Here is a 21874-nt window from a genome sequence, read left to right as displayed (position 1 = left end):
CATCAGATTCCAAAGTGTGATCCCTTCCCCCACTTTGAGAATCCTCCCTGGAGGTTTTTTACATTTGCCTTATTAAGAAGGGATATCTCGCCATCGCCTCATTTCAGGCTGAAGCAGTACCGTCCTTCAATCATCTCACTTTTCACTTGGGTACAGAAATTACCTTTTCCATCTTCACCTTTTTCATTTGGGTACAGAAATTACCCTTCTCCTAGGAGCCCCAAGCTCTACTAACCTGATGTCATACACGGGCGAGCGCAGGTCGTGGGGCCCATGAGCAAAGGCGCAGTGGACTCCGTTCTTGGTGCAGTTTCCCTTGGAGTCTGTCTCATGGATGCAGATTCCAGTTTTGTAGTAGCGCAAGTGATACCTCCTCTCTGTGTCTCCAGTAGTTCTATGCAAGAAGGGACACCTGAGGAAGGAAGGAGGGGAGGAACAGACAAGGTTTAGTCACACAGGTGAGGGATTCAACTACCAGAAGACACTTTGCTGAGAGAAGATGCTGCAGTTGACACCATCTTTGCTAACTCTGCCCCTTCTCTTATGCTGTGCCTTCCAACACTTCAGAGAATCCCCAAACCTGTCACTACAAAGGATGCAAGAGTTTCCCTCCCTAAAGGAAAACTGGATTATTAATCCAGTACCTTATTATTCCAGGAGAGTGGTTGCCAGGGATCTGGTAAAGAGCAAGGACACTGGACAAGAAAAGAGAATTACAAAACTACCATTTTAACTTGTGTTTTGTTTCCCAAACGATCTACACTGAGAAATAAAACAGAAATATAACAAGATGGAACGGACAAAATTTAGATATTGCAGCATCAAGCTAAAAATACAAATGAGCAAAGGTTCCTAGATGACAATGGCTTTCATTCACTGAGTTTGAGCCAGGTATCAACCAGTGCTCTTGAAGCCAAAGCCCACAAACATCCCATTTGCAGTTCCTTCCAGATCTCTTCTAACAAGGAAGAAAAGTATTGAAACTGAAGCCTTAGGCCTGAGGGACTATTCCATTCTGCTGTAGTCACAAAAACTTTACTTAATTGAGTTGAAAAAAACAAAAAACAAGAAAGTTTTGCCAATAAATAGCATTTTTCTATGTTTATACTGGCACCACAAAAGGGAACTGAAATTCTATCTTTTTGCAGCATCTCTCTATAAAACACTGTCCATATTTGACCACAGTTTGGCTACACTATTTATCCCATATCTGTCACGTGGCTAAAGTTATATTAACCCCTTAGTTGCTGGGGTCTGCCACACGCACAGCAGAAAGACTTGCGGTTTTGCCCCCGTTAACCTACTGCAGTCATGGGGAGAGAACACCCAAAAAACCCAAACTCTTCCTCATGCTGCCTTATTCTGGGTACCTCTTAGTTCTCTACTGGCTTCTTAAAAGTTCAGAAAGACAAAATAAACTTACATGAGTTAAAAAGCTGGGACAGAAACTCGGGGCAGACTGGAGGACGAAGTTCCTCATCTTTCTTCAGTCTGTGAAAAACTAAGCTACCCTGCTAGTGAGCAAGAGCTGAGAGTCAGGGACTTAGAGAACAGAGTGTTTCTGAACTCATTTGTCACCGAGCTGTTTTTCCCACCTCAGCTTTGCTGAAGATGCCCAGGCTTGCAAAGCCAGTGAGTTCCCAAGAGCTGAACTCTCATTAAGTCACCCTCAGTATTGTCTCTGCAGCAGGCCTGGAGCACACAGGCTGCTATTCCAGATTTTACATCTGGTCTCACGTTACGTATGTGACAAAGCTGCTTTACTGCTGACTTGCCTCATCTCTACAAGAACTGGCTGGAATCATCACCTGGCCTCATCCCAAAAGCCTAATGCCTGAAAAGCAGGGTGCAGCCTCTACTTACTCATCTCCTTCTGGGCAGATTCCCGTGGTCTCGTCATACTTGGTGCAGTAAATGTCAGGGCTGTAGTTGAAGGTCCCGTCGCGGCGGCGGATGGACCTGCGCCGGCGCTGGTTGACAAAGTGCCAGTGGAAGCAGGTGTAGGGCCGGTGCTGAGTGCACTTGTGCTGCACGAAGAGAGGGCACTGCTCCGTGCGGAACTCCTTCAGGTACCTGCGGGAACCGGGACGTGAGCACCGGGATGCTGGGCAGGGGCAAGATCCAGTCACCCTGCAGAGCCCCGAGCTGCGTCCATCACAGAGATGTCTGCTGTCTTTCCACACCCTCCCTGCTTCCCCTCCCAGGATGGAGGCTGGGAGCTGCTGGTGTTTGTAATGGCAAGATATCCATTACACACAGGAATGTAATGAGAGCTGAAATCACTTTCTGTCGGGATCGTTTTGAAGAGGCTTTTCATGAGCTTAGGAAAGAGTCTGTGAGAAAATAGAACTCTTAAGTACCTTTCTATCCATTTCTATATCTGTGACCTATCTGGGCAAAAAGGGGTTTCCTTCCTATATGTTTAAAAAAAAAAAACAGAAAAAAAACCCCAAATAAAATACACTTCTTTGAGCCACATTTAAAGCTTCAAGTTACTGAGAAAGAAAGATTTTTAAAAGACTATTTCATGCCTCATCCTCCAGGTTTAGCTCTGCTTTGTCAGTACATGGTCAATTACGAAATAAAAATTAATCAATTTCTCTCTTGCAATCATTTGAATTCAGGGCTCAGTCTTGAAAAGTGAGATAACTATCCTCAAACTCCCACATGTTTATGTTGCTTTAATTTTAATATGTAATTCCCTTAAAGTACATGGCTTCTTTTATCCTGAGAACTAAAGAAGTCACAAGCTTTTATTTGTGACACTAATAACAGTCTCTAAACCCAGATTGTAGAGGATTACAAAATGGTTTAGATCAACATAATGATCTGACTGTGATCTGTGTGTAGGTGCTTACAAAATCCACGCTGCTGAAACCCATGGGCTGCCCTGTATTTACAGGGAACATCCAAACAGCTCCCACAGCTCAGACCCGAATCCCAGCAGGTTCGGTCTTGGAGACACACCCAGGAAAAAGGCAGAAAACCCAGAGCATTCTGGTCTCTTATGTTTAGAGGTCAGTGTAAGTAGTGAGGACCAAGATTTGTAGGTCAAAATAAAAATGCGAGTATTCTGCTGGAAGCAACAGGGTGATATAACAGCAGATTCGGACTCATTTTAAACTGCGCGTGTACTCCGAGGCAACAAAAAGGAGTGTAGGAATTTGTCTAACATTCATTCCCATGTCAGACAGTCTTTATCTCCTGCTTCTAAACAAATGGAAAGATGTCTGATGCCCAAAGATGTGTTTACAGATAATATCACAATGCTAGGCTCATTCTGAAAGCAACATCTGTAAATAAAGCCTCCTTTCCTCCTTACCCCGGCTGAGGAGAAAGCCTCAGGAAAATGCAGATTCAACTGAAGTGGTTTTATTTGTTTGCTGTGAAGAGGGAGTATCAGTGGCAAGAGCTTTCCTACACTGGATTTTGCAAGCATGAAAGGATAAAAGCTCTTCTCTTCTTCAGCCTCTAAATACGCGAGATTTGCAGGTTCCACTGCTTGGGATCTACGAACGCCCGGGGCTGGAAGCCTCTGCAGCCGGCTGTAAGCCCTTCTCTACCCAAGCCCATCTGTCCCCTGCAATCCAGAGTGGCTGGAACAGTATCTGCACTGGGGCCCAAGGCTTAACAGCAGAAAAACCAGAGCCAGCTGCAGAAACAGGTCTGCTTGGCGTAGGTGAGGGCTAACAACATCACTTTGCTCCTTTTCCCAATTCCAGCTCCATTCAAATGGAGATCCCTACTTCAGCCACACCAGCAATTCATCTGGAAGCTGAAAAGCTGCGGTAAATTCATCCATTCTTGAAAAGCCTTCTAAGTTGTTGGACCAAGTAGCTGTAGAAGGTGGAATGCCACAGATTATTTTATCTTATCAGCACACTAGGAAGACTTGGAACAAAAATGACTGCAACAACATTTTGGTTAGAAAGCGAATTAAGTAACCTTAAGCAGGACGATGCTGTCCATAGACAACACAATCACCAACTAGTCGATTCCACTCACACAGCTCCACGGACACCTCAGAGACACGAGGTTTGTGTTACTCCCATTTTACACATGGACAAACTGCAATGCAGCTGGCTACGAGCCCCAGCCAGTATCATACAGCAATCAGAATCCCAGACAGAAACCAAGAGCATTTTAACTCCTCCATCCTCACCCAGCGCCAGGCTTAAGTTCAAGAACAGCATCCTGAACCTCCTCAATGGTCCGGAAACTAAGGGGAGATACCAGGCTTACACAACCTTGGTATCAAGCCCAGCACTCCAGATTTGTGATAGGCCCAAATGAAACACTTAAAAATCCCAGAACTTAGTAACTCCACAATCAGCTGAGCTGTAGCTGCTCCCCTTTAGCAGGGAAGTTTAAAAATGTACACAGTGACTAGGGATTTCGGTCTCTAGTGTCTCAATTGCTGCTGAAGAGTATTTGAAAATTAATTGCATTTCATGATTGGCTAAACTCCCTGGAGAAACATTATAATAAATGTAAATGAGAGATAATTACATAAGTAAATGGTTCACCTGAAAAGTGTTTAACACCTAACTTGCTTCATCAGAAAGTCATCCTTTAATGCTCTCTATTAAATAAACAATGTCTCACTCTTAATTTCAAAGCAAGTCCTGCAAACAGGTACCAGTGAGCTCCACAGACATTAACTGTGCACAGTCACCTCTGCAACAGACCCAACAGAGGAAAGGAGAGTTGTCACATTAACTCAGTCATTTCAAGCCTTTCAATCACTGCTTTGGGTTTTCCTTTTTTCCAAGCCACTACAGTGTTTTAAATCACCCTCTTCCACAATAGCCTGAATGGTAAATTGCCTTACAGCCCTTTATTTTCTTGATCCATGAAGTGAGTTTTGGCTCCTCTGGGAGAACACAGACCACTCAACCAGCCACTTTGTATTAAAATAAATAAAAGGCATGTAAACCACATGTGTTTTGGGAACACAGAGAGGATACAGAGCCTGCACCACCGCAATGTGATGTCTCACAAAGCAGAAAGCCATTAATATTTCAGAAACCTCTTTGCAAAGGCTCTAAACAAAACGCAGAGAACACTGTCATGACAGATCCTTCTGGTGTCAATGGTCTCTCTAATTTTTTTTTTCCAGAACAGCTGAAAAAAGGAATTTTGGAATGACCCTCGAAGCTGAAAATATGTTGAAAACTGGTACACATTTCACAGCATGTCAGCCAAACGCTGTGTCTGTACAGGAAGAGGAAATCCAGCAACGATAACCTGCATTTCTCAACTCCTCTCAGGAAACTCTACAGCCCTCACATGAGGGGCAGAAGAATTATTACCCCTATTTTATATTGGAGCTACCTCCATATTTATTTGGTTAAAAAAAAAAAAAAGTGAGTAGATGTTGTATCTTCATACCCATGTAATTTTTAAAAAGTGGAAAGCACATAGCACTGTCTTCTGATACAACATTAACATCAACAGCAACACCCAGATTCCTGGAGGAAATGTTATCATTTATGAGCCCTAGTAAACAAAGACAAATGCAATTCTAAACAAATAGGACAAGACTGGCCAGAACAATGCAGATCAAAGTCCCCAGGCTGAGCTGAACTTGCTGTCAAACAGGATGGAGGCTACTGGAAATGAAAGTTTTTTTCCCTAGGAAGACAAGAGGAGAGGTTCTTGTAGTTTGAGGAACTCCCAGAGACCAACAGGAGCAGCAAAGCATTAGAAAAACCCCAATGTTACTTTGCTGAAATTCCACTTCCTCTGGGATGAGGGAAGGGGCAGTGATTATTCTGCAATAATTTATATTAGTGGGGAGCTGCTCACTGTCTTTAATTGCCAGCAGCAGCTCAACTCTCCAGGGCACGGCAGCAAGTGTTTACCTCTGCAGCTTGGAATTGCAGGAGTTCCCCCTCTGCCCTGGAGGAACGGAACAGGAACCTGCTCTGGGAGCTGCAGGGAAAAAGATGAGTGGAGTGGGGGAAGAAGAAAAAAAATTCAAACCTAGAAAGAAGGAGGGGAAAAAAGCAAACAAAGAGAGAACCCAAGAAGAAATTCTAATCCAGAAGTTTCATTTTTATTCTCCACAATTGCAGCCATGTCCTGGTCCCCTCCTTGCCTGCTGGTGCAGAGATCTCTCATTTTTCTGCAGCTGTTCTGGTTCACATTGGTGTGCTCAAGCAGCTCGGTATGAGAGAATTCCTGCATCCATCCTGCTTCCAGGGCTGCAGCTTCCTGTCAAACTTGACCCAAGTCACACATGCAGTGGAGTGAGCTCAATTCAGGAAAATGTGCTGGTAGTGCACAGCTGAGCTCCAAATTCCTCATAAAAGCCTTAACCCAAAGCTCCCAGAAATCACTGGAAGATGCACACTGATGCCAAGACAGTCTTGGCTTTGTAACAGTGGGATCAGGAAGACTGGGGAGAGAAACAGTATCAAGGAGCAAGGAAATGAAAAGATTAAAACCAATTCCTCCAAACTCTTGTGGCTTCTGTGATGCAAAGCCAGGCTCTGCTTTGCTTCCAACACCCCTTGCACTGTTTGAAATCCTTACATAGGTCCCAAGACAAGCTCCTCTCCTTTGCAGCCCTTCTTGCTCTTCCAGGTCAACCCCCTTTCTGCCAAAATTCCTCTTGGGCCCAAAGAGAGGCTCACAAACAGGACCTGAACCTCCTGCAGCAGAATGACACCAGGGAGAAAGCCATCAGATAATTGTCTGGCTAATCCAGACTAGGACACGGTCTGAAAATGTAGGGCAGTAGTCAGATCTAACACCACCACCATCTACATTCCACACACGGGTGGGCGTGTGTTTACACCCCTGAAACTGTGCTGTGGCACCTCAGGAAAGGCCTGTGCTGAGAGGTTGTAGCAGCACTGCTTGTCTGGTGTCACACCAGTGTAAACTACGAGCAGCTTTTACACCAGGTCCTCACTCAGGGCACAGCCACTGTCACTGGGGCTCCGTCCCTGCAGATGCTCCCAGGTCACAACAAACCAACCCAGAGGAGACAGCCCAGGCCTGGGTCATTTCTGTAAAGTCCAGCCTGCTGTGGGCACTTCACTTTATTATTAGCATTAATATTAGAAATTACTAGTTCAGGGCTGTACAGAGATTCTCAGCCACTGTACAAAAGAGCCCACAGAGGCAAATCTAACAACAAATCTACAAATTAATTTTTAGGCTGTGTGTTTTATCTTGGGTTTTGGTCTGGAGTTTTTTTTCTGTTTTGCTCTGGTTTTTTTCTTCAAACCAAGTCTTACTTTTCTGATAAGATTTCAGATATCAGGAAGAAAATGCTCTTCTGCCATTACCATTTATTTTAGTAGTGTCTGTCTTCTCTCAAAGTATCACACTGGCAAAAATGCCATTTCACTGGCACAAAAGTACATGGGAATGCTGGGGACATTTGCTGGCATTTTTATATCAATCATGTCCTGCTGTTTCAGACAGGACTGCATGAGGCCATGGACCTCTCTGTAAAGTCTCAGGTGGTCCTAGTTCACATCCTTCCTGAAAAATGCAGTCTGACTGAGAGGTCACTGCTTGCAGCTGCTCATCAGCTTTCCTTCTCTGGAAGCTCTGAGTGGCACTGATCTGTCCAGACAGCAGGATGGAGAAAGTGTTCCTAATTCAGGTTAGGGGAAAAAAAAAAAAAAAAAATATATATATATATATATATGCATATATATATATGTGTGTATATATGTGTGTGTATATATATGTATATATATATATATGTATATATATCCCACCAGCTTCACTTAAAAATTTAAATTAGTGGTTTGAGCTAACACAGATAAAATTATCTGAAGCAAACCAGGCTGTGCTTATCCAACAGACTGTCTGCTCAGTAGACAGCACTGCAAAACCCAGCAGAAAATATCTAACTATAGATATTGATATTTCTAATTCAATAATGCTTATCTTTTGGAAATTATTTTCAAAACTGCTATTTTCTTCTTAAGCTCAAAGAGCTGCCCCAACACAAGAGGAAAAGAGCTGTCCATATTAAATCAGCTCTCTAAATTCATTTCACCCTCATAGAATTATATTGCAAAAGATGGTATCAGACACACTTTAAGTAAGAAACCCATGACTCAATTATTTTCTTTTACTGAACTGTGGTATTCCAATTGAAATGAGTCAGTGGTGCATGACAGAATCTACTTATTCCAACAGGATACTCAATAAAAATCCTACTAATGCACCTTTCATTTAACATATTACTGATAGAGAAAACCCATGATATGCAGCTCTGACATTGCTCAGGAGTTTTTGCTCTTGGGGCAAGGGAGGTGTTTCAGAATAGGCAAGGAAAAAACAGAGTCAGAGAATAGGACTGTTCCGAAATAATTCAGAGAGTTTGATACCAGCACTCACACAATGTCTTAGAAAATGCTGGCATTTCAATCCAAAGCTTCCTGACAGGGAACAGAACCTTCAACTCCCAAGATTTCTTGGAATTTGGGAGGGAAGATGTGAAACAATCTGACTTCATGGGAGTTGTAGTTCCTTGTTCAAGCGGAGCAAATCCCTGAACCAGCAGCTGCAGACCACCAGCAGCCTGGTTTACAACGCTGCAATGCTTAGTGTCCTTCCAGTACGAGCAGAAGTCAAGACAAGTCTGTTTCAATAAATATTTTTTTACTGACCGGCAGATGTAATTTAATATTGAAACAGAGCCTCATATGAATCAATGTTGAACGTGAAACAATAACAAACAATTTTAGCAGCAATTCTGAAAGCTTTAATCATAATTTCAGGGAAAATTCTGATCAAGTTCTACCAGAAATCCATGTTAGGGCATGTTGTGGGTTGAAAAGGACATTAAAGATCATCTATTTCCAACCTCTTTCAGGGATGCTCACCCACTAGATGAGGTCTCTCAGCTACTGTGGCTCACCAATATTGGCTATTTCCCCTTTTTCCACATTTAACAGTATTTAGAAAAATAACCTCATAGACCTGGCCAAGCCCTCACACTTCACACACCAAGCTTTTTGCACACACCATGCACCACTTGGCACAAAAGGCAAACATCTCTCTCAGGACATCTCCACAACCATCAGTTCATCTGCCTTTCCATACCCTCAGCAGCCAGGTGCACTTCTGTAAACCTTGAAAAGATTAGAAAGCATTTAAATCTCAAAGAAAAATATATGGATCACTTTATAAAAACAAAAGGCTGACCGTGAATGTGGGGATGGAGAAAAGGATGAGGAAAAAGTTTCAGTAAGCTCACATCTGTCAAGAAGATAGACTTCACATGCCTCAGTGTTTTCTTTATCACCTAAATAAATTGAACCATCAACTGGAAAAAGGTCACACAGCAGACAGCAGTGTGTGATTTTAAAGCTGTTAGATTTCCCCTCCTCCATTAGAGCTTGACAATAACGTCAGTCTAAGGGCAAATAAAGAAAGTGAGAGTTGGAGAGACTTATTACAGATGCATGGAGTTGGGTTTGTTTGGTTGTGGAGCTTTTTTGTTTTAAGACTTCATATAACTCATTGTGTACCTCAGTGGTCAAAATGACAACTGCTCACATCCATAACCATGGCTCCCCCAGTTTTTGTTGCAGAAATAGGTAGGCAGCACTCAAATCTTCCTTTTTCGAGGCATCTGAATGATTTAGCAAGCAAAGTTGAGCTGGATGCTTCCAAATAAATGGAAACGCAGAGCGTGTACCGCAGAAGGTAAACTACAAACTGCTAGATTACAGAAAACTGGGGATAACACACCAAAATGCACAATAATCATATTCAACAGTAACCTGATCCCTACTGGAGCTCCATTTCTGGATTTCAAAGGAGATCACAGGCTGGACAAGAACACAGCGAATTCATTTCAGCCGCGACGAATGAATTATGTACTACCAACACTTCACAGATAACTGAGTGACTGCAAAAGTTCAGGCTAAAAATAACACGTGTTGGCAACTATCAGAAACAATCAGGATGTTTTTCAATTAAAAGGAAAACGTCAGGAAAACAGTTGTGCCTTGGCTACACTGAAAAACTAAGGGAAAACAGAGAAGCACTACTGTGTAGTGCCAGCCCATCATAGGAAGACAGACTTACACCAGCTTCAGGCAAAACATTGTTTGGTTTCCACAGTTATAGCAAAAATGGCTTTGTTTGGAGAGAAATGCCATGCTGCAGCTAAGAGGCTCACCAACACTGTCCTGATGAGGAACAAAAATCAAGGCTTTCAACCCGGAGTTAACTCAATAAAATGCACATTTCTCACATTTGTGAGCAGCCAAGACATGAGCTGCTCGAGTCACAACTGTGTTCCTGTCTGTGGGTGTCGGGGAAGAGGTGCTTGCTCAGACTTCCTGGGAGCTGTGCATCCCTTTGCTTGGCACCCCTCGAGTTGTGTCACTCAAAACCTGACAAATAAAGCAATTTGAGTCATTTTTTGGCAGTGTGCTGTCTTTAAAAAGCAGGCACTTGTTGCGTCAGCAGACCATGAAATGTATATAACCAAGTCATACCAATAAAATCCATTTCAAACGCAAGTGTTTGTTTACACAGAGCTTTCACCTTTTTAATTAAAACAACCCAAGCACTGGCAAAGGCAAACACTTAATGGCACTACACTTCAGAGGCATTTCCTTAAAAGCCATTCACCGAGATCCAGAATTCTGCATAAAGCCTTGAGCTTACATTTACATTTCCTTGAGTTAGTTCTCCTTCTTTCCCCAAATTACTTGGCCATGAATATGTACTAGACATGACCTCAAAATTAACTCAATATTTAGGCAGTTCATGCAATGTTTTAAACACACAGCCTATTTTTCCAAGTTTAAATGACATATTTGCAATTTGACACCACTAGTTTATGTAAACTGTGCCTAAAGCACATTTCTCTGTTTTCAAACATGGATCACCCCAATGGAGACAACCCTCAGCCCTCTCTGGGTTGGTTTTTGCTCCACAAACCATTTAGTTGTCATTAATCCTTCCCTATGACACCTGTGTAAGTGCTGAGTCTATGAAAACAGGATCATATGGAAATAATTATTTTTCAGTAACGTGAGTTGAGCCTGTTGCAGGGAAAACACTGGAGCTCACTGCATCCAGACAGCTGCACACTGCTGATGGTCTGTACCTGCTTTAGCTGTCAGCACAATATATCAACATATGCTTAAATATGAGCAGTTAAATATTTTACTGCTAATTACATCACAAAAACATCCATTCCCAGGCTTATCTATTACGGTCATTTATTCAGCTTATAGGCAGATAAATTTTCTCTCTTATATTAACTCACATATTAACTTATATTATCCCATCTCTTATGGATGGGGTAGACAATACCTCTTTATCTCAGTGTTAGCATTCGTAGCCTCAGAAAGGTAGAGCCCAAGGAAGGTTAACACACACCAGGTTTGGTACAACAAATAAAAGTCTGAATAACACCCTGATGTCCTGTGCTGTAAAAATTAAAGTTCCAGTTTCCAGTAAAGCTTTTTTTCCACACTGTACTTCTCTCACCACCGATTCAAGCACTAACAAAGCCTACCCAGGGCTTACAACTGTAGAAACACCAGGGAAGGCTGGGAACAGGGCTGGGCTGTTTGAAAACTTGTGTTACTCACTCTGCTAGTTCCCTAAAACAAAACATCCCACATGCAAGAATTCATAATGGCCAATTCAGAAAAATATTATTTCCATACAAGCCATTCCACAGCTCAGGCTTTCAGCTGCAGATTGTTAGCATGCAAATGTTGAGCATTTTTAGCCAGCTAAGCCTCAACATCGTGTCTCACGAGAGGTGCTTTGGAAACACAGCACAGTAGCCTTCCCTCTCCTGGCCATGCCAAGACCCTCCTGATTTAACAGACAGCTCATAGATCAACTGCAGCCCCACACTTAGAACACTTTTAAGACAGAACATGAGCTGTTTGAAAGGCTGTATTTACACAGGACCAAAACCAGACAACCAAAGCTCCACGTGACATGACAGGTCTATAGTGCTCTCACCCAGCCCAATCTACATTGGAAATGAAACAGCATCTGCTTCTTCTCAGGTTAAACACCAACCAGATTTGCAGCAGCCTCTTTGGAAAGGCTTTCATTTGTGAACAGACATTTTCTGCTGTGAGTTTGAAACAAAACACGGTGATTATCTAACAAGCATGAACCTGCATCCATAACACATGTGCCAGCACAAAGATAAAAGCCAACCTTTACTGGTAGATTTTGAAGAATCAATGTCAACCATTCAATCGATTTTCTTTTCCGCTCAGCACTCAAATCAGACTTCATCTGTGCCTGCTGTGGCCCAGTGGACTCTTTCAACACTCCACAAGGCAGGCACATGTCTGAATAAAAGTCCTGCACACTCTGGTGTCCAAAGAAGCACCATTGCAGGTTAACACCAGCTCTCCTCCAAGGGGAAAGCAGGCAAACCCCAGGCTATGCCACAACTTCTCACTTCCCCCTTCCCACTTTGACTAATCAATACATGGATAAATCTGGTGGCACTCTCATGATATTTTAAATGTGCAAACAATATTTTTTTTTGTTGCTGTAAAGCTGCACAGTTGTCCTCAGGCATCTGCTGTTTGTATTTCTGCTATGACAGTAGCAGTCAAGTGCCATCAATGAAAACTCACGGTCTATTGAAAACTTTAGAGGAGAAAAAAAATCACCTCTGAGCACACTGGGTGTGGACTGACAGCTTCTTTTTGAGCTGTGGTGACATTCTGAAGACAAAGGATAACAAATAATACTGACTTTAATTCTTTTTCTTGAATTAAATTTTTGAATTTTAAAATCATAGAATGGCCTGAGTTGAAAACGACCTTAGAGATCATCCAGTACCAACCCCCAAATTCTAGTTCCAAGTTCATCCAGAATAGTTTCAAAAAACTAATTCCCTTTCCATATGGCAATGACTGCATATTAATCAAAACAAATTCTAGGCATACAGCGATAAAAAGCCATCCCACCTTAATTTCTTAGCTTCACTTAACAGTGCCATCAGTCTAAAGAAGGCAGTATATGCTCACTGAAATGGATTTGCCATTTTGACCAACAGATAGTCAGAGATGGTATGAGACTTTTCTTGTCTGACCACAAATTCAGTGCAAGTTTCTTTTCTACCACTGTTCTGACATCTTAATTCAATTATATGTCTCTGACTTCTAACAAGAGATAAGAATCAGGCCAGTATTGAGCATTTCAGTGATCTGGCTCTTTTATTGCCATCACTGCACTTTAGCATTTAAAATTGCTTAAAACATCTCTTTCAAATAAGACCTAGACCTTTCCTTGTTGTAACAATCACCTCCTAAACTTGAATGAACACTACAGCAGGATGAGGGTCTGTGAGTCAGAAGCCAGCCTGCACCAGAGCTAAGGAGAGAAGGAATTGTTGGTATTCATTTCAAGGGAACATTCATTCCAACTGATATTTCAAATGTCAAGCTGGTATTAACTGCATCAAGCACTGATCAAAATACACAAGACAAGAGATTGCTGAGAAAATCATCACAAGCATCTAAATTGGCTGTCAGCACTAGGAGGAGTTTGGAAAGGTACAAGCCTTTAGCCTCCCTATGCATCCTTCTGCTGAGGCTCTGTATTTTTGATGCCCTGATATAAAAGACAAACTCTCTCTCAATAAATTAGAGGGAAAGAAGGTAGCTACGAAACAGCACTTGCTCCACAGCCTGCTGACACGTGACCACCCATTAATTTAGGACACTGGGGGGGAATTGCTGGCTGGCTCTGTGCACACACAGCTTTCAGCAACAGCTCTGTACCTGATTTGCAAGTGATGTGCTGAACATTACAGAAAGTTTATAGAGTACATAAATTCTTTATAAGATAGAAGCTGCTGTGATTTACTCCCTCTTATAATTCACAATTCCATCAAAACCCAGTTTAAAGAAGAAACTGACACAGTATTAAAAATCAATGACAATTAGACCAAAAAAAAAATCTTAGCTGAACTGATGTAGGCGACTCTTAAGCAAAGGGACCAGATAACTTCTCACCATCTCTTTCAGCCTATTTGTGCTGCTTTCAAAAAGATTTATGAAGTTTTTAAACGCAGAAAGTTAATGAAAGGAACAAAACCTCTCCTCAGCATCCTCTGGAAGTGAACGTGGCTCCTCATGTCTGACAAGCAGGTTCTCACGAGCTTCAACACAGCAATTAAAGACAGTATTGCCTCTTTATTCTGCTCCTCTCTTGGAAATTACAGCTCCTTTAACAAGGACCACAGAAGAGCCGTGCCCCTGCCCAGGCTCAGCCGGGTGCATTAACACAGTCCCCAGTGACAGCTCATGCTAATATGCCACACAGTAAGTGTGATTAACTGATGTCCTGACACATTCCCTCCTGCCACGCTGTCACAGGGGCAGAGACATCCAGCAAGCAGCCAGGCAGGGATGCTGGAACGCACTGCGGGAAGGTTTTCCCAAGGACACTGGTCAGACCCCTTGGAAGAAAAAGGCTGAGTGTTTCAGCTGCTCCTCGAAGTTCGTAAAACCTTATTCTGGAAGAAGAATAGATCTGAAGACAATAAAATGTTAAATTCCAACAGAATTTTCCTTAAAATAAAGCCAGGCAACATAAAAAACACAGACAATACATAAACTTACAAAATGAGAAAAACTGGTATAATGGGAAACACTGAGCTCTGAGGTTCTCAGGATCACAGAATAAATGGAACCAGAAGGGACCCACAGAATCACCAAGTCCTAGATTTTCTAAAACAATGATTAACTTTAATTTTGCCTCCCATGCCACAAAAAACTATCCTATGTGCTAATGTAAGCAACATATAACCATCAACATAATACATTTCATTACATTAAAAATTAAAAAAACATCTTCCACATTAGAACAATTCTGCACCATTGAACCCCTCTCCTCTCTCACAGAGTTTTGGATTTTTGGAACACCAAACCTTGCCAGACCAAAACTAATTCTGAAAACGTCACAGCAGTACACAAAGCTTTTTACTCTGCAAAATATTGATATGACACCTCTAGAGCAGTTATCCATATGTGAATTCCCTGTCAGACTGATATCCAGAAGTAGTGAAGAAGTGGAAATGCAGCAAGCAAACCACAGGTCCAGCCCCACTTCAACAACAGGGAAAAACCCCTTTTTGCACTGACACATTTAGGGCACAGATTGGGCACAAACACCCCTCGCCAGCCCCTCTCTCAAGCTGCAGCTTTTCAGCACTTGGCCTTTGAAGAACCATAAAATCTGAAATGTCCTTTTCATCACATGTGTTCGGTGGTGAGAGCATACTGTGAAGGCAGCTCTTCCTGTTCACACTCCAGCACTTTATATTTCCAACTTCCTGTAACTATTCACACTTCCTAATAACAGCTGGCAGTGGACATGCATTCAGTGAAGTTCACACAGACTCAAAAACCAGCAATAATAATAACAACCAGCTTATACTTCCCTGATAAGATGACATTTACAGGTAATGATGTAATAGACCACTGGTAAGTCCCAGGTTTAGAAGTATTGACTCACTCTGTGCTTTCCTAAGGGTATTCCCTTACATTGTACGCAATACAATAATAATATAATATATTATACATCTTCTGTGCTTTCTCCAAAGGTACTACCAAATCTGAAACCTAAAACCACCTGGGTTTCTTTTTGTTGTTTTTGTTTTCTGGGTTATTTGGGCTTTTTTTTTTCTTTGTTTTGTTGAGGGTGGGTTTTTTTTGTTTAAACAACAGGCCTAGTTCCTACTTTTTGTATAAGTCCATATCAACTTATTGATCTAAGGGTTATCACCAGTAAAACCAAAGCAGAATTAGGGCAGCAGTTTGTTATTTTAAGAGTCCTGATGGCTTAAAAAGAACACAAAAGGTTTCTAAAAACAATATCCAAAGCCTCAACTCATCCAGAAGGGTGTGAAGACCACCTAACTCAAACACATCAAATGTATAATCTAACAGACTGTGCAGGCAAATGTTATGGGCCCTGGAAGAGCAAACAGCAATCCTGAAAAATTGCTAGCTACACATCTGGTTTTTGGTTTTCTTCCCACAGACTCTCAGTCTGCACCTTTGAGACCAGGCATGTCATGTTTGCTCTGCTAGTGGTAAGACACCATCCACTGATAAGAAGATAAGGATTACTCTCTGCTACCATGAATGCTCCAAGGTGAGTTTTTGAGTGATGTTGGTTTTGAGTAAGAATTCACACGTAAGATTTTGAGATAAATAAGACTTCAAATAAGCACACCTATGGTCTTGGTAATTTTACTTCTTCTTCACCCGTATTTCCATCACTGTCCTAATCTGAGTTCCTATTTAAGGCCAAGAAACCACCTGACAAGGCCCAGTGCAGACACAAGAATGTCTTTGATTTCAGTTACAGCCGAAGTATTGCACTAGCTCCATTTCATTCCCATTTACAATGTCCTTCATTTGATTCCTCTGGTCCTTCCATGCCTAAATGGCAACAGAATGGTTGCAAGACAAAGCTTGGGTGAGCACAAGCCAGCAGTCACTACAGGACAGCCCAACCAGCCATATAGATGCAGCTCCAGCCCAACTTACAGGGTACTAATCCTTCAGGAATTTCCCACAATTCCTCTCCTTGTGCAAAAGGAAAGACAAGTTTTCTGCCTTTTATGCTGCATAATCACAAAGCTTATCTTGATGCACTGCAAAAGAGGACAGGATGTGCTCCCAGGCATCTCTCCCAGAACTCAAGTGAGGGTACAGCCGGTCGGGACACGGAATCCTGAGGGTCACTTCCAAGAGTGCTGCTTGTATTTAAGATGGGCACACTCAAGACAAATGTCTTGAGTAGCAATGACTTGGGTTATGCACAACGAATCTGTGTCCCGAAGAGTTTATCACCTAAATCAGAGTATTTTCCAGGCCACTTGTGAGCGTGTGTACTCTGAATGCAGCAGACTGAAGGGACTCTTTGTTTTTTTTATTAAATGGGTTAATTTATCTCCACCTGAACGTTTGCTTTCCTGCAGAGTTATTAAACTGACTTTCAGGTGAATGCACAGTGAACAGAGGGCTGCTCCACTTTCACTTATCTAAATTCTGCCAGATCAATAAACACCCAAGCAGTGGAAACAATCTTTACAATTCACAATTAAAGCATCGAGTCTGACTGAGACCAACCACGCCGGCAGCAGCTGAACGGACGAACTGTACCAAAACAAACCTACCCCAGAGCACTCCGTACCTACAGCTCCAGTGGCTGAGCACTTGCTTTCAGTTTCTTCCAACTCAAGCTCTACCCACACGCGTAGATACACATTAAAGGCAGAGGTACCTGCAGAAATAACGTGCTAGACAGAGCCGAGAAACGCTGCAAAGCCAACCCTCAGCTGAGCTTTGACAGAGCCTACCCCAAACCAAATCCACTTCCCATCCAGCCCCCGCAGAGCACATCGCCCCAAGCTGATCGCAGCCTCCAGGAACGAGCCTGTCTCACCCCTTTGTTCCCGGGAATACGCTGGTCTCATCCCGCTACGGGAGCTGCAGGATCACAGAAAGCAGCCCCATGCAGGAACAACATCTAATCCAGCCACCCGGGGAGAACACGGCAGCAGCCACGGAGTATTTTGTTACTCACTTGGGTTCTACAAATGGAATACCAGATCCCCAGACAAGGAGCACGCCATCCATAATTAAACAGCAAAGTTTGGCATCTACCAGTGACTTGTCTCCAGGAATATCCAGCTGCACGCTACAACTACTACCAAAGGACACAAATCATGGAAGTTTGGCCTCTTCTGCTAACAAACAGCGAAAAAGGTGTGAGAGAGCATCACCAGCTTTATTTTTTCCCACATTTTCTTTTGCTGAACATCTAAAGTAAATATAAAGGCTTCCTGACAGAAGAACTGAGGTCTAAAGTATCTAAAAAATCTCACGCAAGTAACACCAAGAATTTAGAAATCCACACTAATACAGAAATTGGAACATTTCCTTACAAATACAACCAAAACTTTCCAAGAGATCCCCAGCACCAGATTGCCTGTCCCCAGGGAACAGCAAAGTATGCAGATAATTAAGCTTACTTGAGTTTACAACTTGTAACCTTTGTGTCATTTTATGGAAACAAACTGTATTTAAGGGGGAAAAAAAAGGAAGAAAATATTTACATTTTGACAACATACAACTTGTTCACATAAGCGACCACCAAATAATTTCCCATATGTTATCAGGAGGAGGTTTACAGTCTGATGTGACCCAGTGTACACATCCTAGACTTCCGAAGGATGGCTCGCATCCCGCTGTCAGCACTCACCAGCCCCCAAACCCATCTTTCACTTATGGTTATTCAGCTCCTCTGCAACTGTTTTCACTGAAGTATTTTTAGCATCCATCTTCAAAACACCAACTTCGAAACAAAAGTTTTGCCCCTCTGTAAAGAAGCTAATTGCACCACCAGCTTTGCTCCATGCTGTCCCATTTCCCTCCTTTTTCCCAATCTCCTCCTGCTTCTTGAAGTCCTTCTTCCTCTATTTTTCTTAATACTTGACATCCTTGTTTCCATGGTTATGCTTAGCCAAGTTATCACCTTCATCTTCCTCCATCCAGTGTCCTCACACTTTCTCAACCTCATCTCCTTTTTTTCCTTCTCGCTTTTGACTGATTCTTTCTCCATCACTGGAGAAAGTGAACTCCACCTCTACGGGCAGCTCCTCTTCCCTCTTTTTCCCTACAGCAACATTCCCAGTAGACTCTTCCATGCCCATTTCCCCCATAAAACTGTCAAACTTGTAGACCGCACCAGAAACTACGCAACCTACAAGACTGTGGCTTGACAGTTCCCTAAAGATCATGACAGGATCTTCACGATGACAGTAAAACCTGGAAGCCCTCACTCTGCCACAGTATTCCAAACAACCTGAAGGAAAGGGGTGGCAGGCAGCCTGTGATCCCAGCAGCAGGCACACAGGTTGTATAGAACCATGCCTGTGAATTCCTCAAAGCTCTTTTTATTCCAGGTATCACAGTATGGATGCAGGGAAGTCCACCACCAACTTTATGAAAATGGAAATTAAAAGCACACAGAGCACACGTCTTACTTTGGGTGGGGGCATCGACACAAGCCAGAGAGATACGGGTATTTCTAGGGTATTTGTAGGACAACACCCTAAAATGATAAGGGCAAACGGTTCAGCACACATATTTTGATCATGAGGAACAGTCCCAAACTTTTCTCTTTTAAGGACAGGGAACACATGACCTATTTCCAGCCATACCCATCCATCGCCAGCCCACCTCACAAAGATAATGCTCGCTCCCAATCCATTATCCCTATTGCACAAGGCAATGGGAATATCATCACCACAACCTCCAACTCCAACAGCTCATCACAGGCCAACTTCACACAGCTCCGACAGGTTGTGCTTCCTTGGGACAAGGCAGTGAAGTGGTATACTTTGGTTAGGAAAGACACATTCCAGCAACAAGTGTTCCCTGAGGGAGTGTCTCCAGTAATGGAGGTGACGCACACCAACGGTGCGCCCCACACAGCCCCATTGCACCCGCGGCGTGTGAGGAAAAGAAGGAATGGGGCAAACGCTCATCGGGATTTCAGTGTAACGCTTCCAAGGGGGATATTCCACACACGTGTGTCGTTCCCAAAGACACCTGCCCTGAAAGGGACCCGCTTGAACCCTCCACCACCAACCACTGAGGCTGCAACCCTGGGGACCTCCTGTCACCTCACCCTTCCCTCTACAGGTGCCGAGGAACCCCCAGGACCCTTCAGGGGATGGAGCACAGGGGTGACAGCCCTGGGGGGCAGCTCACCAAAACCTCAACCCCCCAAAGCACCACCACCCCACAGGTGACACCCGGGGGAGCAGAGCCGCAGCCTGGGCAGGGGTCAGAGCTGGGGATCCAGGAGTGCCCTCACATCCCGTGGGACAGACCCCAGCCTCGGGCGGGGTGTCACTCGAGAGTCCAGTCCAGGGGTCCCGTCACATCCCGGGGGAGGGATCGGGGGTGTCGCTCGGGGGTGCCCTCACATCCCGGGAGATGGACCCCCCACCCCAGGCGGGGGTGTCACCAGAGGGCCCCGCGGTCCACCAACACCACGGGGGAGGGGCCAGGGGTGTCACTCGCGGGTCCCCTCACCCCCCGGGGAACGGATCGGGGGTGTCGCTCGGGGATGCCCTCACATCCCGGGGGATGGACCCCCCACCCCAGGCGGGGGTGTCACCCGAGGGGGAGGGACCGGGGAGTGAGGGGCCGGGGGTGTCACCCGCGAGTCCGGGGGTCCCCTCACCCTCCGGGGGAGGCGCGCCGGCCCCGGTGCATCACGGGGGCTGCGGGGGGGGGGTCGCTCATCCCCCGCCCCTCCCTTTCCCCCCGCCCCCCCCGGCCCGCGCCGGCCGAGGCCGGTTCCAGCCGGTGCCCGCGCGTCCCCCCGCGCGCCCCCGCGCGCGCCGCACGCTGACGTCAGGCGCGTGTTGGCGCGCGGGCGGGCGGGCGGCGGCGGGGAAGCTCCCGGCTCTACGTACGTGTAGTGCTGCGGCTTCTCGGGCTGCGCTTGCAGCGCGCTGGCGGCGCTCGCCGGCCCGGCCGCGGCGGGGCCACCCGCCACCGGGCCCTTGGACATGCCTCCCGCCTTCCGCCGCCGCCGCCGCCGAGGAGACCTTTATTATTCACTCTGCGCGGTCCGCACGGAGGGCGCCGCGCGCAGGCGCCGCCACCGCCATTGCCGCCCCGGTGGCGCGCGGGGCGGGGTGGGACTTGTAGTCCCGCCGCGCGCGCGCCGCCCGCCAGCCCGGGACGCGGCGGGCGGCGGCTTCCGGCCGGCGGGACTACAACTCCCAGAGGCGCCCCGCGGCGGCGCGGCTTCCGCGCTTCCTGCCGCGCGGGGCGCGACGGGAGGTGTAGTGCGCGGGGCGGTGGGGCGGTGCGCCGCGGCGCCCCCCGGTGGTGGGGCGGGATTGGGGCCCGGGGAGCCCCGAGCCCAGGGACGGCACCGACCCCCGGGGGGAACCGAGCCCCTGGAGGGACACCGAAACCCTGGGGGTGAGGAGCGAGCCGCAGGGTTGCACTGAGCCCCCGGGGGGACAGCCGAGCCCTGAGGGGACCCCGACCCCGGGGGGATACCGGCGCCGGGGGCGGCACAGCCCGCTCGGCCCAGCCCTTCCAGGCAGCCTGGGACGGGAGCGGGGGAGGCCGGTCCGGGGGGCCGGTGAGGGGAGTTATTTGTGTCAGGCGGCCTCACTTCCTTCCTCCTCCCCTCTTCCTCTGCCTCAGGGGCTGAGCGTGGAGGCGGGAGCGCGGCCAGTGGGTTATTTTAGTGCTGGCATCGCTCACCGCTCCACGGCCCTCCCCACCCACGGGACAACGCCGTGCAGGAAGTGCCCGGGAATAGCACTGCGGCCCGAGGAGGAGGAGGAGGAGGAGGAGGAAGGCCCAGCGAGCGCGTGGAAAACCTACCTCGGAGCAGGTGACACCAATGGCACCTGGCTGCTGGGACACCGGAGCACGGGCTCCCCGTCCTGCCCTAGGAGAAACCCCCCCCCGAAGGAGCCGTGTCCAAGGAATCGGCCGAATTCCCATGTGGAGCGCTTCCTCTGCCAATTAACTTCTCTCCCAAGGGAGGAAATGATAACGAGTTTCTTTTAATAGGACTTTGATCTCTGGGGCTCCGCACAGAACCGCTCCTGGCGCTGGGATCTCCAGCGGTGTGGGAAAGGGTACACGGGATTTATCAGGCAAACACCTTTCTTACCTCTGCCAGCGCACGCAGGGTGAGCAACGTTAATAATAAACTTCAGGCCTGGTCTCTGCAGCTGGTTTGGGGAGGGAAATCACTTTTAGAATTCCTATTTACATTGATTTAGTATCTACTGCAGGCACGCTTGTCCTGAGGTGATTTAGCAGCTTATTTCTAG

At 45.7% G+C, this 21874-nt stretch overlaps 1 protein-coding gene across 6 annotated transcripts in view; it reads right to left on the bottom strand.

Moving 5' to 3' along the window:
- UNK (unk zinc finger) overlaps positions 1–20656 on the bottom strand; it is a 45153-nt gene extending 24497 nt beyond the window's left edge. For 2 of the 6 annotated variants that reach the window (XM_032129243.1, XM_032129244.1), the window contains exons 1-3: positions 20486–20656; positions 1864–2073; positions 236–412 (exon numbers count right to left, since the gene is read on the bottom strand). In XM_032129243.1, the coding sequence (XP_031985134.1) occupies positions 236–412; positions 1864–2073; positions 20486–20583 (485 nt within the window). In that variant the 5' untranslated portion in view covers positions 20584–20656. Of the gene's footprint in view, positions 1–235; positions 413–1863; positions 2074–20250; positions 20299–20485 lie in introns of those variants that run through there. The other 4 variants (XM_032129239.1, XM_032129245.1, XM_032129240.1 and 1 more) reach the window with 3 other exon arrangements.
- Positions 20657–21874: the final 1218 nt, after the last annotated feature.

The sequence above is a fragment of the Corvus moneduloides genome, chromosome 19, assembly GCF_009650955.1.
Source record: "Corvus moneduloides isolate bCorMon1 chromosome 19, bCorMon1.pri, whole genome shotgun sequence".
Taxonomy (NCBI): Eukaryota; Metazoa; Chordata; class Aves; order Passeriformes; family Corvidae; genus Corvus; species Corvus moneduloides.
The sequence above is the reverse complement of the archived record's forward strand: the minus strand, read 5'-3'. Positions and strand labels throughout refer to the sequence as shown.